General features: G+C 42.2%; 1 protein-coding gene across 1 annotated transcript; it reads right to left on the bottom strand.

Moving 5' to 3' along the window:
* Positions 1–5,715: 5,715 nt before the first annotated feature.
* Positions 5,716–12,574, bottom strand: LOC138768536 (indolethylamine N-methyltransferase-like). Its single transcript, XM_069946417.1, has 3 exons — positions 12,242–12,574; positions 10,045–10,252; positions 5,716–6,552 (listed from the first exon to the last, which is right to left on the bottom strand). The coding sequence occupies exons 1-3, from the start codon at positions 12,438–12,440 to the stop codon at positions 6,126–6,128; spliced, it is 834 nt and encodes a 277-aa protein (XP_069802518.1). The 5' UTR covers positions 12,441–12,574; the 3' UTR covers positions 5,716–6,125.
* Positions 12,575–13,990: the final 1,416 nt, after the last annotated feature.

Below are 13,990 nucleotides of genomic sequence, written 5' to 3'. Positions count from 1 at the left end.
GAAAATATAGCAGCAGTTTGTAGATACAGGATGGAACTGCAGATCCCCACAATGCAGTAGCATAGTACAACAGGCTAGAATAGAGAAGCAGGGCTGCTGTCAGAGGTCTGTGTGGTCACATGACAGCAATGGGGAAGGGATGTGTGTTCGGCATGGACCAATCAGGAAGTGAGAATCTTAGAGCTGTGCAGGAGGACAGCGACAGAAACTTTTCTATACAGCAGTGTGGATGGCTGAGTGTAAGTGCAGGCACATTATAGCAGCAGTGTGTATAGCTGAGTGTAAGTGCAGGTATATTATAGCAGCAGTGTGTATAGCTGATTGTGAGTGCAGGCACAATATAACAGGAATGGAGAGGATGAGAAAAAAAAGGGCTGACAAAGACAGCAGGGAGCATGAAGGAATGAGCAGGGTTTATGTGAGCACAGCTTTGCAGCACTCTCTGTCCGGGAGAGAGAGGTAACAGCTATGAAAATATTTACCTAAACAGTCCGGTCTCTTGATACAATCCCAAGCCTGAAGTGGATCTGCCATGATTTGGAAGGTGAGGGAGACTTCCTGGATCAGAGTACAGTGCTGTAGACCCTGCTATGCAGACCATGCCCTGACCCCACTCCCCTTCCCACCCTCTTAAACCAAAGCGATGCTCTTAAACCAAGTTAAAATTTGTTCCTTGGATATTACCAGAACAAAATAATTACACTGACAAGCACATGGGTAACAGTCAGTGATGACCGAACTTGCCGAATGGAAGAACCAAAAGTACGGCAGATTCATTCCTCTAATAACTCTAGCCTTAAGACTACCGTAATTTTATAGACAATCATCTTGGCTATCTCATACCTACAAGTTGGCTCATCAGAAGGCCTATCAGTTCTAGCGCAACAAAGATAGTAGTGGAGGTGGCTCGTATGCATCGTCATAGTCGCATCACAGACATCCATACAAGCGTTGTGCAACACGCATTACACGTCTGGAATAGTGGCCCGAAAAAAGGTGAAGAAGTCTTGACTTCAGTCAGCTCGAGTTTGAAGATGGGAAACAGTGTACAAGTGTTCAATTGAAGAGTGTATTTTTACAGGGAAAAAAAGGGTTTCCTATTTTTTTTATTTTTTTTTTACTGTATAGTACAACATAACCTTAATAAGTGCCTCCCTTGTATGCTGTCCTCTCCTCTCCATGACCCCCTGGAGAACTGAATTGCAGTAATGTGGACAGAATCTCACCCACATTGGGAAATCATAGCAATACTCTCCAGGTCTGGCAACACTGACAAGCTATTAAATAAACATATCTAAGCTAAAAGTCTTGTATGAAATAGGCCAAAGTCCAGCAGTTTAGAATCAGGCCAACCGGTAACATGTGTATGGTCAATAAGAGACATGTTGCAATAATTCACTAGCAGGCAGGTGAACTGTTGGGGAACTTCAAACTATTACAATTGGTTTCAATGGATGGCCCTACAGAAAAGCCAGCAATATAAATGTATGGTTTTGTAGCTATAGTGTTTGTTGCTTAGTAACACTGACATGATAATATAAGGGGATTTTGGTAAATGATTTTATTATTGTAATTGATTTAATGCTTCCTGCCCTACAGGTGCAGTCAGTGGTTAAGGAGGAAGTAGGAGGTTGAGGTTCCTTTCTATATAGATAAGGCTTTAAAGGGGTTATCCAGCGCTACAAAGACATGGCCACTTTCCCCCTACTGTTGTCTCCAGTTTGGGTGCGGTTTTAAAACTCAATTCCATTAAAGTAAATGGAGCTTAATTGCAAACTGCACCTGAACTGGAGACAACAACAGTAGGGGGAAAAGTGCCCATGTTTTTGTAGTGCTGGATAACCCCTTTAACCCCTTAGCGACCCATGACGTATCTGATACATCATGGTGCCGTGGGGGGAGTTCAGAGAGGGGACCCCACTCTGAACGGCGCCGCTCCCGGCTGATATCTGCAGCCGGAGAGCTCCTCTATTAGCCGGCACGGGTCCTGTTGCCGTGCCAGCTAATTTAGGCTCAAGGTAGGTTGAGAGTAGGAGGGAGTGGATGAGGGAGATGTTTAGGGATGAACCCTCGCAGCGGAGACTTCAGCCCAAAGATGATTATTGTTAAAACGGGTGTCGATGAAATTAAAAAAAAAAAAGGGTTCACCTCATTTTGGTGCCAACAATAAAATGCTATTTTTCCTGCCAAAAATTATTAAACACCTAATGGACTTAGGTTTTGCTGGATGGTCGGTATACCCCTAAAATAAGTCATGTGGATAAGTGGATTCAGTGTAATTTTCTTCTTCTAGTAAAGCCATAATGATTAGTTAGAGATATGCTGTTGCCCATGATGAGTATGAGTATAAATGAAGTCATTTGTTTGGTTAGAGAACTCACTAATGGGCCCATTTACATAGCTTTCCAGAGTTTTAGGCCAAAATACACTATGTATTTTTATTTTTTTATTAAACAACAGCCTTTGCTGAAGGTTTGCAACAATGGCCGTTGTTTAATTACAGTGGCCGATTGAATTAACCCCTATGGTATACACACTCCACTCCATGCAGCCATACAGAAAACTGCCATAGACTGGGCATGCAATGTAAAGTATGGCTCCCAGTTGTACTCTACATTTTTTGCTATGCCCAATTGGAGTTTGGGCACTCCCAAGATGAAGTGATGTTCACCCGGCAGATGCTGCAGTATCGGCCAGGTTGAACATCTCAGACAGCGCCTATTCTGCAACATGGCCGTGTCACAGAACGGCGAATGTTTTGCCATGTGTGAACATGGCCTTAAAATGCATGAAAAAAAAAAAGAAAAAAACAGAATCCCAGTAATCATTTATCAGATTCATGCACACTATGTAGGACATTTATTAAGTTTATTATTAATTTTTTTACGTGGGGCGTAAAAATGTCCCTGTAGCTCGGGAGCTCAGGGGATTTATGTAGAGGTGCATTGCCTCTACATAAATCCCGATTTCACGGAGCCTCTCCATGCGAAAACTTTGAAACCTACGCCAGCTCAGAACCAGTGTAGGTTCCCCTGTCCCGCCCCCTCCACACCCCCGCATCTGGCCGTTTTACGCCAACAAATACAACTTTTTTGCTTGATAACTTTCCCTCTATGTGTTCACAATCCACCGAGTAGGTTACTGTAACAACAATCCAAGAAATCCACCAGAATCGATCGGAGGTTTTCAAAGCCTATTGTGCACCCAGTAAAACACAATGTTTCGTCAGCAAGTGCCCTTATATTATCTTATATACTTGACAAATGCCACTTGCGGCTGAAACATTTTGTACTAGGTGCACAATGATTAAACCTTGAAAACCACCAATCAATGCAGTTGGACATCTTGAATTGCTTTTAAATAGAATGAAGGCCCTATTCCACGGAACGATTATCGTCCGTATTCGGCCGATATCGGCCGCTACGAACGATAATCGTCCCGTGGAATAGAGGGCAACGATCAGCCGACATCGTTCATGTCGGCTGATCCTTGCAGTCGCTTGTTTTTCAACATGTTGAAAAACAAGCGACTGATATAGCAGCGATCTGCTGCTGTCGCTCCGTTGAATAGGAGCATCGGCAGCAGACACTGCTGTATCCTATGGGATGCCCGGACGATCTAGCGATCACCCGGGCAGCCCCCCCGCAGCTCCCCGCCGCCCCTCCCCGAGCGGGGAACGAGGAGCAAACGAGCGCTAAGAGCGCTCGTTTGCTCCTCTGACGACCTGTGAAATAGGGCTATTAGTCACAAAAAAAGTTGTTATATTTAGAGATGAGAGAATCTACAGTAGGAACGAAGCAAAGCACTTTTGGGGAGATTTATCAACAGGGGATTTTTTTTACGTGTGGTCTATTTCTGCTATGGCAAGAATAGACTGGTCTATTTAAAGTGCAATTTACTATCAGGGATAAGCCTGGTCTTTTTTCTATGGTGCTGATTTGTTTGGCTTAGAATTGTCTCTAAATGGTCTTAGAATTGTCTCTAGTCTCATTGGCCCTGGTGTGCCTCCTAGGTAATGAGCATTTTGAGTATTTTCTTCTTTTTCAGATACTGGCATGCAGAAGATTACATCGGATTCGTTTGGACTACGTTGAAGACCAGCAGACTTTAATGTTCAATAAAATGGTCAACAAGGGGTGTGGGTTTTTTTTCATTTGAATAAAAAAAAAATCTAGGTGCATTGTGTTTTCTTTCATTACTTTACAGACTTAGTTGTGGAAGCCAGAAGCCTGATAGACAGAATCCATTACTTAGCCATAAAATGGCTAACACTAACCCCCACATTATTACCCCAGTACCCAATGCCACTAGGGGTATTGAGAAGAGCCAGGTGCCAGTAGTCCTGGGGCATCAAAATTGGCGCTCCTGGACTGGGATGTAGCAAGCTGGTATTATTAGGCTGGGGAGGGCCAAAATAAATGGCCCTTCCCACCCTGGTACTACTAGGCTGCTGCTTCTTTGTTTTTAACCTGGCTGGTTATGGAAAGGATTACATTTTTAAACTAAACAGCAGCAGCACAGTCATACCAGGGTGGCCATTTATTTTGGCCCTCCCCAGCCTAATAATACCAGCCTACTACTGTCTACTCCAGAAGTGCCAATTTTGCTGCTTTGGGACTACTGGCTCTTCCCAGTACCCCTGGTGGCATTGAGTACTGGGGTAATAATGGGGGGGTAAGTGCTAGCCATTTTATTCTGGCTAACACTAAGTCCCAACTTAGTAATGAATTCCATCTATCAGACAGCTTTCACTACTAAGTTTTTAAGTTATAAAAGAAAACACAACCGTGGCCAGTACAGGAGACAGGGCTAACCATTGTCGGGGGCGGGGCTTACGGGACTGCTAGCAAGGAAGCAGCAGGTAACCCCCAGCCCCTACCCCCCCCCCCCCCATGGAGAGCACACTGCATCTGCCCCAGCAAGTAAGGGGGCAATTAACCCCCTTTATTGCTGTTGCTAGAACAGTCTGGTTCCCAGACTTTAACTTCTGTGCAGGGATTTCAAATATCCCGCTCAGAAGCAGACTGCTTTCTGCTTCTGGGTGGGAAACCCCATAGGGCTGGGAATCCCGGCTTAATGAGGGGACTCCCTGCTCTTGCACTGTGCAATGCACCCCTCCTTACTGTCCAGGCCTAGAGGGTAAGTAGTGATGCTGCTACATCACTACTTAACCCCTTACACTCCGTGGACCAGGTGCACTGCACCCGACCCACGGAGTATACCGGCTCCACATTAGGTGGTGAAATACACCACCTCTATTGTGGAGTCAGTCTGCGACCCATGTGCGATTACTTAGTTAGTCGCACATGATAAATCATGATATGATTTGTGTATGTTCTGGAAAAGTCGCTAAATTTTGCGCAGCTATGCGGTTGCGCTAAATTTTGTGACTTTTCCACTCCAAAAAGTGGCATATATTTTTAATTAAAAAAATGCTCCGCTCCCTGATGCTTCTGCCAGGGTGCTGGGAAAAGATGGATCCAGTCCTGGGAAACTTCTCCCAGTTTCCCAGGACTGGATCCATCTTTCATCAGCACCCGGGGAGGAGCGGCACAGAGAGGAGAAGACTTTAAAACCTGCAGCCCAATGGGAAGTGCTTTACTTCGTTCTTACTGTAGAGTCGCTCATCTCAAGTTATATTAAAAATATATATTTTTTTTTTCCAGAAAAAAACACAAGTGTGATTTGGTTATTTTTTGTTTTATTATAATCTATATTATGAAATAATTCTAAAGTCGTGCATTTTTTTTTTTTAATTTTGACCCCTATAGGCTTAAAACTAAGCCTTCTGTTATGTACAGATCATTTCCATTTAATGCGCTTCTTATCATCACAGACAGCAGTACAGTAAGACGTGTCACCAGTATATACAGTAGATACCAGAGATATACACGATACCTGTTACTCGCAACTCAGCATGCTCACAAATGTGTCCCATATAAAGAATAGGAAAAGAAAAAGTAAGGACCCTAAGATGAACTGACTGCAGACAAATGTCTTTAAAATTGGTGAAGAGCTAAAAGTAGAGTATTCTAAAACTTTTTATTTATGCAGCCATTAATCTCTTGTTATACAATATCAGAAAACCTCCCTAAGATTAACCCAAGTGTTCATTTGTCTTGATTCTAAGGTTTACGAGCATGCACAAAATAAAAACTATCATAATCACTGATGTCCATCCCTGACTTATCAGACCTTGGAGTCACTTTTACGCTTACAATGTCATAGCCGGCCTCATAAAATGCTTTTTCCAGGTCATCTTTAGTTAAGTACAGACAAGAAAACCATTTGTTACCAACAAAGTAGAATGTGCACTTAAGAACACTCTGAATTACAATGTGACCTCCAGTTTTAAGTAGCGCCTTAAAATTTTTTAGTGTATTGGTGAAGGCTTCCAGGTCTTTACATGGGGCTTCTAGGCAGAGGCAGCTTATTAGACAGTCAGCTTCTGGCATGGCGACAGGATAATAAGGCTTCTCCACAAGTGCATCACACTTCAACACTTTTGTTACTTTTCTCCTTAGTGTGGCTTCCTTTTTCTCCCAGTTATCACTGTCAAGAAAAGTCATTGGATATGTCTGTAATTAGTTCTATTCATTTCATAAAGTACAATCTTGTATATACACAGGCTGATTATCGGCAAGAAGAGTTGCTAGAAATGCTCATTCGTCCAATAGTCTGTAATAAAAGTGTCAGCAATCAGCCGAGGAGCGGTAAAACTGATGATGGCAATTTTTTGCAGCAGTATAAATTATCATTTCTTGGCCACACATCTCTCTAAGTAAACAGAGGATGTACAGCAAAGCAATGTTTTGAAATGGACGCACAAATGATACAGGGATTGTTCATGTGGCCCGGCCAGTCGATTAATTGTTGGTACTGATCTAGCTCATTGGCGCTTGTTTGTAGCCATGGATGGCTGAAGATTGCGCTGTCTAAAAGAACCTTTAATCTCATATATTCTAACTGCATAATGCAAAGTACAGAGACAACTGGCCAGGGATGCTGATTACATGAGTGTCAACAAAGGAAGAAGTGAGTTCAGAGTGGGGACAGAGAGAAAAGCTCAGACACTGTTTTCTGTAACTTAAGCAGAAAGCAGAAAACTGAGAAATCAGGAAGCAGACTGATAAGATAGTAACAAGTATAAAACAAATTGTTAGTCTCCAGAAGGGGGGATTATTGAACATTATTGAACATATATCTTGTCTCCAGTTTGGGTGCAGGTTTTGTAACTCCTTTTCATTGAAGTGAATAGAGCTTAATTGCAAACCACACCTGAACTGGAGACAAGAGTCATGCTGTCTCTGGAAGAAAATGGTCATGCTTTTGTAGCACTGGATAACCCCTTTAAGGACGCAACAATTTTCAATTTTGTGTTTTTGTTTTTTCCTCCTCGCCTTCTAAGAGCTATAACTCTTTTATTTTTCCACCACCATGTGAGGACTTTTTATTTTTTAGAAACAGTTGTACTTTGAAAAGGCGCCTTTCAAATTACCATACCATGCATGATGGAACCCCCAAAGCAGGGCCGGCGTCAGCACCCGGCATACTCGGGCAAGTGCCGGGCCCACAGCCGCCCAAGGGGCCCCCGACACTTGCCCGAGCAGTGAGCCAGACGCCCGCCGCATCACCGACTCCCGGTCGGTGCTGCCGACCCCAAGTTCGGGCTGGAGGGGCTGGGGAAGGACCTGTGGTGACGTCATAAGGGGGCGGGGCTGAGAACGGGAGAGGATGCAGGTGGATGAAGGACCTGTGATCATTGTCATGTGACATGAGGGGGTGGGACTTACTTATACCTTACCTCTGTATGCTGTGAGTTTTAGTCCTCCTCCAATATCTCCTTCTGTAATGGTCTCTGATCTCCCATAATAACAGGCTGTCCATGCTGGGAGTTGTAGTCCTATTATATCTCCTCCTGTAATGTCCTCTGATCTCCCATAATAACAGGCTGGAAACGCTGGGAGTTGCAGTCCTATTATATCTCCTCCTGTAATGTCCTCTGATCTCCCATAATAACAAGCTGTCCATGCTGGGAGTTGTAGTTTCCCCTGGTATACCTCATGTAATGTCTCCTGATGGTAACTCCATTCTAGCCTGCTCTATGGTGAACAAGCTAGAATACAGACTCCAGGGGGACGACCTCCTTCTAGCAACTCCATTCTAGTCTCAACTCTGGGGATGCGCTCTCACCAACAGGCGCAGAGCGATGACGTCATCACGCCTGCTGGTGGATCCACAAGGCGCACACAAGGGAGAAGAGGACGCGTCCCCCGCCCGGATTAGTGAGTATGATTTTATTTTTTTATTTTCTTGTGCTGAGGGAGAGCAGGGGGCATTTCTATGGGGGCAGAGGGCATGATTACTATATAGAGGGCACAGCATGGGGACATTATTACTATATGGGGGGCACAGCACGGGACCCACAAACCTCCTTACTTTACTGCACATGACACCAAACAGTGGAGTTACTACTGTATAGGAGCCTATGGGTGGTAAAAAGGGAAGGAAGTTGCTGGAAATGTGCGGAGCCTAAGATGTTTGTCTGACAGGTCCTGAACAGATGAATTGTAGCTGGAAGAAATCATCATGGTGGTCTGGGCCAGATGGAGAGGAAACGGAGAGCGATCGCCTCAGATCAAAGAAGACGTCACCTGTGAGTTACTGAATTACGTTTTGTTTCGGTATTTTGTCAAACTTTATTTGGTAGGTGTGCCCCGAGGTGTGCTAGGTGTGCCCAGAAGTATCATTTATGGGGTGTAATTGGGAAAAAAAATATAATTCTGCAAATTTTGAGGGGTTTCTGTGTTTACGTGATACACTTTACGGTAAAACTGACATGATATCTTTATTCTATAGGTCAGTCTAAATACAACAATATGCATGTTTACAGCTTTTCTAACGTTTTACTATTTTTATTAACAGCTAAATCTTTTTTTTGCAAATAGGTGTGATTACAATTAACCTATTGTCACTCTTATAATGCTTTTATTTTTTCACGTACAAGGCTGAATAGGGTGTCATTTTTTTGTTCCATGATTGCTAGTTTTTTTTAGTACCATATTTATGTAGATGAGGCATAAATAAAATGTAATGAAAATCATCAATCCTGGCATTTTTTAACGCTTTTTGTTTACGCCGTTCTCCATGTGGGAACATTATTGATTTATTTTATTAGATTGGGGCGATTACGTACGCTACGGTATATTATATATATATATTTTTTTTTACTTTTTTATATGTGTTTTATTTATAAAATGGGAAAGAGGGGTGATTTAAACTTTTATTGGAGGAGGGGCTATGATGTTTTTTTAAAATGTTTAAATTTTTTAAAACGTTTGAATTTTTTTTTTACACGTTTTATGTCCCCCTAGGGGTCTTTAACATTTTTACATTACTTTTTTAACATTGATCACTGCTATGTCACAGCATAGCATTGATTAGTGTTATCTGCGATCATTGCATAAAGCCTACCTGTAGCAGACTCGATTGCCGATCTGAATGCCGGGAGAAAGGTAAGAGACCTCCAGCAGTCAGATAGAATGCTCGGAACCGATTGGACAGTGACAGGAGCTGCAGCTCCTGTCACTGATGTAAGTGCCGCAGCGGCTCGTCATTAAAAGTGAGTCCCCACATGCTATGAAGTGAGCTCAGCTCATGAGCTCACTTCATAGTGCTGTCGGACCCACTGGCGTACAGGTACGTCATAGGTCCTTAAGTGACAGGATTCCATGACATACTGTTACGTCATGGGTCCTTAAGGGGTTAATCTGTGTTCAACCATGTGATGTCTTCATACAGGACGATATTGCAGAGCTATCCCAATAAGCAGTGCTTCTATGGGAGAATACGTCTATAATATGACATCTAAAGAACATGATGAATTCCATCTACTGTATAGTTCCATAAGAAAGTTCATTCATACAGAGGTATAGCACAGAGTGATATGGGGGCCAACTTGTACCAAGCCAGAAAGCCAGTCCATCCATGCACTTAAATCTTTAACGTTTTATTAACATTTTTATAGTTTTCTCTTTTATGTACCTGTTACTTTCCAATTCACAAACACATTTGACAACATGGGTCCAGTCTAAGGCATCTGGGTCTTTTCTCAGCCACTTCTCTAGCTGAATCCGGTTTTGCTCAAGGAAATCAGAGGTTATAATGTTGTTAAACACTTCACAAGCAGAGAGCAGATGGTATATTGTGGGCCCGGCTCCAAAGTCGATTAGTATGTCTCCTTTCACATTTCCTTGGTGATAAAACACATTTGAAAACAAGAATAGAATTAATATAAAGAATGGCCTGATTTTTGGGAGTAAGCGAGTGCCGACCTGTCTGGTGAGCGCTTGCTTGCTCATCCTCCCCACTATCCACCAGCGCTATTACAAGCTCCGATAGGGTAAGGACGGGTGCAGTTATTTCCAGGGGGGCTACCCATTGGAGAGCCTCTTACATGGAGTGATTGTTTGCTTCCTACAAAGAACGATCAGCCGACATGTCGACTGATTGTTGCCTTTTAACACTAGCTATTACACAAAGCGATTAGCCGCCGATAATCGCTTGGTGTAATAGTGCCTTAAAACATAGTTCAAAGCAAACAATGCCGATAGCGGGGGTCTGCTGGCTGTCGCTCCACATAATAGGAGCGAAGGCAGCAGACCGCTGCTATCTCATATGGGCTCCCTAGATGATCTAAAGATTGCCTGGGCAGCCCCTGGCAGCTCCCTATGACCCACCCCCTCTTACCTGCTTGCTGTCAGTGCGTGTAATAGCACAGTCAGCGAGCGGGGAAAAAGGAGCAAGTGAGCGCTGACTTGACAGGTCTGCGCTCGCTTGCACCCAAAAATCGGGCCATGTAATAGGCCCTTTAGGCCATATGCACATCAGGCTCATGTACAGGGAGGCCACATACTGTAGAGTCACTTAGAAGTTGCTCAGAGCAGTAATATGCTGGTCTATTAATAAGATATAGTAATCGTATATCTTATAATGTTTTGTAGTTGCTTGCATTATCAATATAGTTAAAGCTAATCGACATCATAGGAGATAATGCCCCACCTGGGACCCTCCCTGCAAACCAGGATAACCAGTCTTTAAGAAATGCTCTCACTCCCAGAATGTTCCTGTCCTTCTTGCTTCAGTTACATTTCCCTGCAGCCACTATTGTTTAAAAAAAGGGTTTTGTGGGTAAGACAACTCTATTATTGGTTGCCTATTAAAAAAATTCTTATAGGACCCATCAGTGATCAAATTTAATCTGCAAGGGAACCTGGCAGGAAGTATTCAAGCAAAGGTGTGATTACCCATCACCCATCCTGATGATAGGCCATCAATAAAAAAGTCACTGAAAGCATCTTTAAAGGGGTTTTCTGTGGGGCAAGAAGGCGGCGAAAAAGCCCCGTAAAGGTTTGGGTAAATATATGTACAACTTATAAGTATGGTAAATTAAATATTGGAAAATCCAATAGAGTAATGTAGCTACATGCAAATCAATATACAAGAACACATTGTAAACTGTAACTGTGAACATACTATAGGGCTATGTTCACACAAGGTACAGACAATGGCCGTTGGTTGCCACTCATAAACAATGGCTGTTGAAAATTGCATTTAAATCAATGCACAACTCCGGAGATAATTGACATGTCAATTTTTTCCACCTCCACAGCAAACAACAGCTGTTGTTCAATACACTGTGTGAACAACGGCCGCTGTTTGCATTGACTTCAATGTAACACATTTCTCTATGACAAGAACAGACATTGTTTTAATTGAAAAAAAACAACCATTCTTTTCATAAGAAATCCATTGTGTGAACATAACCTAGTACTGAAGCACTGATATACTGAATAATATAGACACATACAGAACAAAATTTTGTTAGTCCCAGGAAGTGGAGGATTACTAGTGGTTACCACTTTCTTGGTGTGGAAGATACCTAGGTGAATTAAAGTATGAAAATTTCTATTAGGAGAAATTGTATCTTGTCTGTTTCCATTACAGGTTTATAAGAGAAACAGATCACTGATCTCAGGAAGACCAGCCATAACACTGCCGGGTGCTGGTTAAAGCGCTCAATGCAGTGAAATCCTACGTGCATTGCTCCCTGGGAAACATGAATATGCAAAAAAAAAGCCTGTGGAGCCTTATTTAAGAGTCTTGAAACACAGGACTAGCCAGATATCCCTCTGGGAAGGACCGGGCCAGGGGGTGGCTCCTGTAGGGTTATTATATTTACCTGAAGTAAAAGTTTCATGAAGATTTTTCAAAACAAAATCAGTCCATTCTCCAAAAAGAACACCTTTCCCTGGAGCATAGTAAGTGTTATAGTAATCAATGGAACTGAATTCCTTAATGTAAGTTTCCTGTTTGGTGAATGGTGGATTCATAGTGCCCCCTGCTCTTGTGGTGGATCTTGCCGTTCTGGGGAAAGTCATCCTATTTATGGCTGGGATCCTATGATGTCAGAGCAGATTGTGTTTCAAATCTCACGGCTTGTTATAAACCTAGTCATGTAATATGAAGCCTCAGATTAGTATCCTTCTAATGATTATATCATGTTTCAAATAGAAATAGTTATATAATGCACCTGGCCTCATAATACCTTATATTAATCCCTTCATGATCAAAGGTTATTGATGCACAGATGTCCAGGTCAAATTGAAGTAGTGTTTCTCCTCACCTTCTAAGAGCCATAAAGCTTTTATTTTTTCACTTAAAAGGGCTGGTTGGGGGTGTAATTTTTTGCACCATGATCACTTTTTATTAATATTTTTCTGATATATATATAATTTTAAATCAGCAATCCTGGTGTTTTTCTCTCCTCTTTTTGTTTCTGCCGTTTACCATGCAGGAATAATATTGTTATATTTTAATAGACTGGACAATTCCACATCCCCCGATACACTTTGGATTGCGATAAATAAAATTACTGACCTTTGCACATTGGAGTCCTTTGCACTCACCCCACAGAGTGGAAATCGCGGATCAAAGAGTTACATTCTGCGGGTGTGATGAAGTATCGAGCATCAAGGGTGGGGGGGTGTATGGCCCAACTCTCCTCCGTTGTGTGAGTAGCAGAGATTTCATATGTTTTTTATTAGTACACTGGATTATCAGTTTACTCTCCTGATTTTGGTATTTTGTGAATTTTTATACATACGGGTGAAGGATAAAAAAGCCGATCCAGAGGGATCGAAGCAAACCTGGTTTGAAATTAATTTGAGCGTAGTCGGTTGTGGATCGGTGAGGTTTTGCCACTCACCAATTGGAAGGTTGACTTTAGGTTTTTCAGTATACAGTATATTCACAGTTAGGAATGGTACCGCTCCAGAAAAAGTTTTTGCTATTTGTATTTTTTAACTACTGTATGAGGGCACAAAGGAACCTAACTACTAAATGCGGGCACAAAATGGGCACTGCTATTTGTTGAATAACACAAAAGATATTGCATTTGTAAAGAGGTAATGATGATGCTTGAGGAAAGAACCTAAAATGTTTGTCTGGTAGATTCTACAGAGACAAATTGTCACCAGGAGAAGTCTTCATGACAGTCAGATCAGATGGCGAAAAAATGATCAGATCAGAGATGACGACACCTCCTGTGAGTCACTGGATGTAACTGTAATATAATCACTTATGTGGTAAGCGGAACCTTTCTACCATTTGTATCTAGTTCTATATGGATTAGTGTATAGGGGGATACTGGTTTTTGTAAAGTGAATATTATTTAGTACTGGTATAGTGGTATTAATCACTATATTTGTTACTTATGTACTGGTATTATTGGAAATATTGGTCTTGGTTTACTGGATTTGGTTAGTAATAATGTGACTAACGATATGGTGATATGTATGGTCATAATATGTTGACATATTATATATTTATTTTTTTATATCCCCTATTAACGCTTTTCCGATCTTCCACAAAGCATCCGGTGTACAATGCACGTATGACCCTCCAACTACAACAGCTACAGACCTTCAGT

This window comes from Dendropsophus ebraccatus, chromosome 12, assembly GCF_027789765.1.
Source record: "Dendropsophus ebraccatus isolate aDenEbr1 chromosome 12, aDenEbr1.pat, whole genome shotgun sequence".
Lineage (NCBI taxonomy): Eukaryota > Metazoa > Chordata > Amphibia > Anura > Hylidae > Dendropsophus > Dendropsophus ebraccatus.
The sequence above is the reverse complement of the archived record's forward strand: the minus strand, read 5'-3'. Positions and strand labels throughout refer to the sequence as shown.

What these genes read in the sequence shown, in the direction of transcription:
- LOC138768536 (XM_069946417.1), bottom strand. Translation starts at nt 12,440, where the DNA reads ATGACTTTCCCCAGAACGGCAAGATCCACCACAAGAGCAGGGGGCACT. An exon ending in TCATGAAACTTTTACTTCAG is followed by an intron (nt 10,253 to 12,241) that starts GTAAATATAATA and finishes TTTATCACCAAG; the next exon opens with GAAATGTGAAAGGAGACATA. An exon ending in TGTGAATTGGAAAGTAACAG is followed by an intron (nt 6,553 to 10,044) that starts GTACATAAAAGA and finishes TTTTCTTGACAG; the next exon opens with TGATAACTGGGAGAAAAAGG.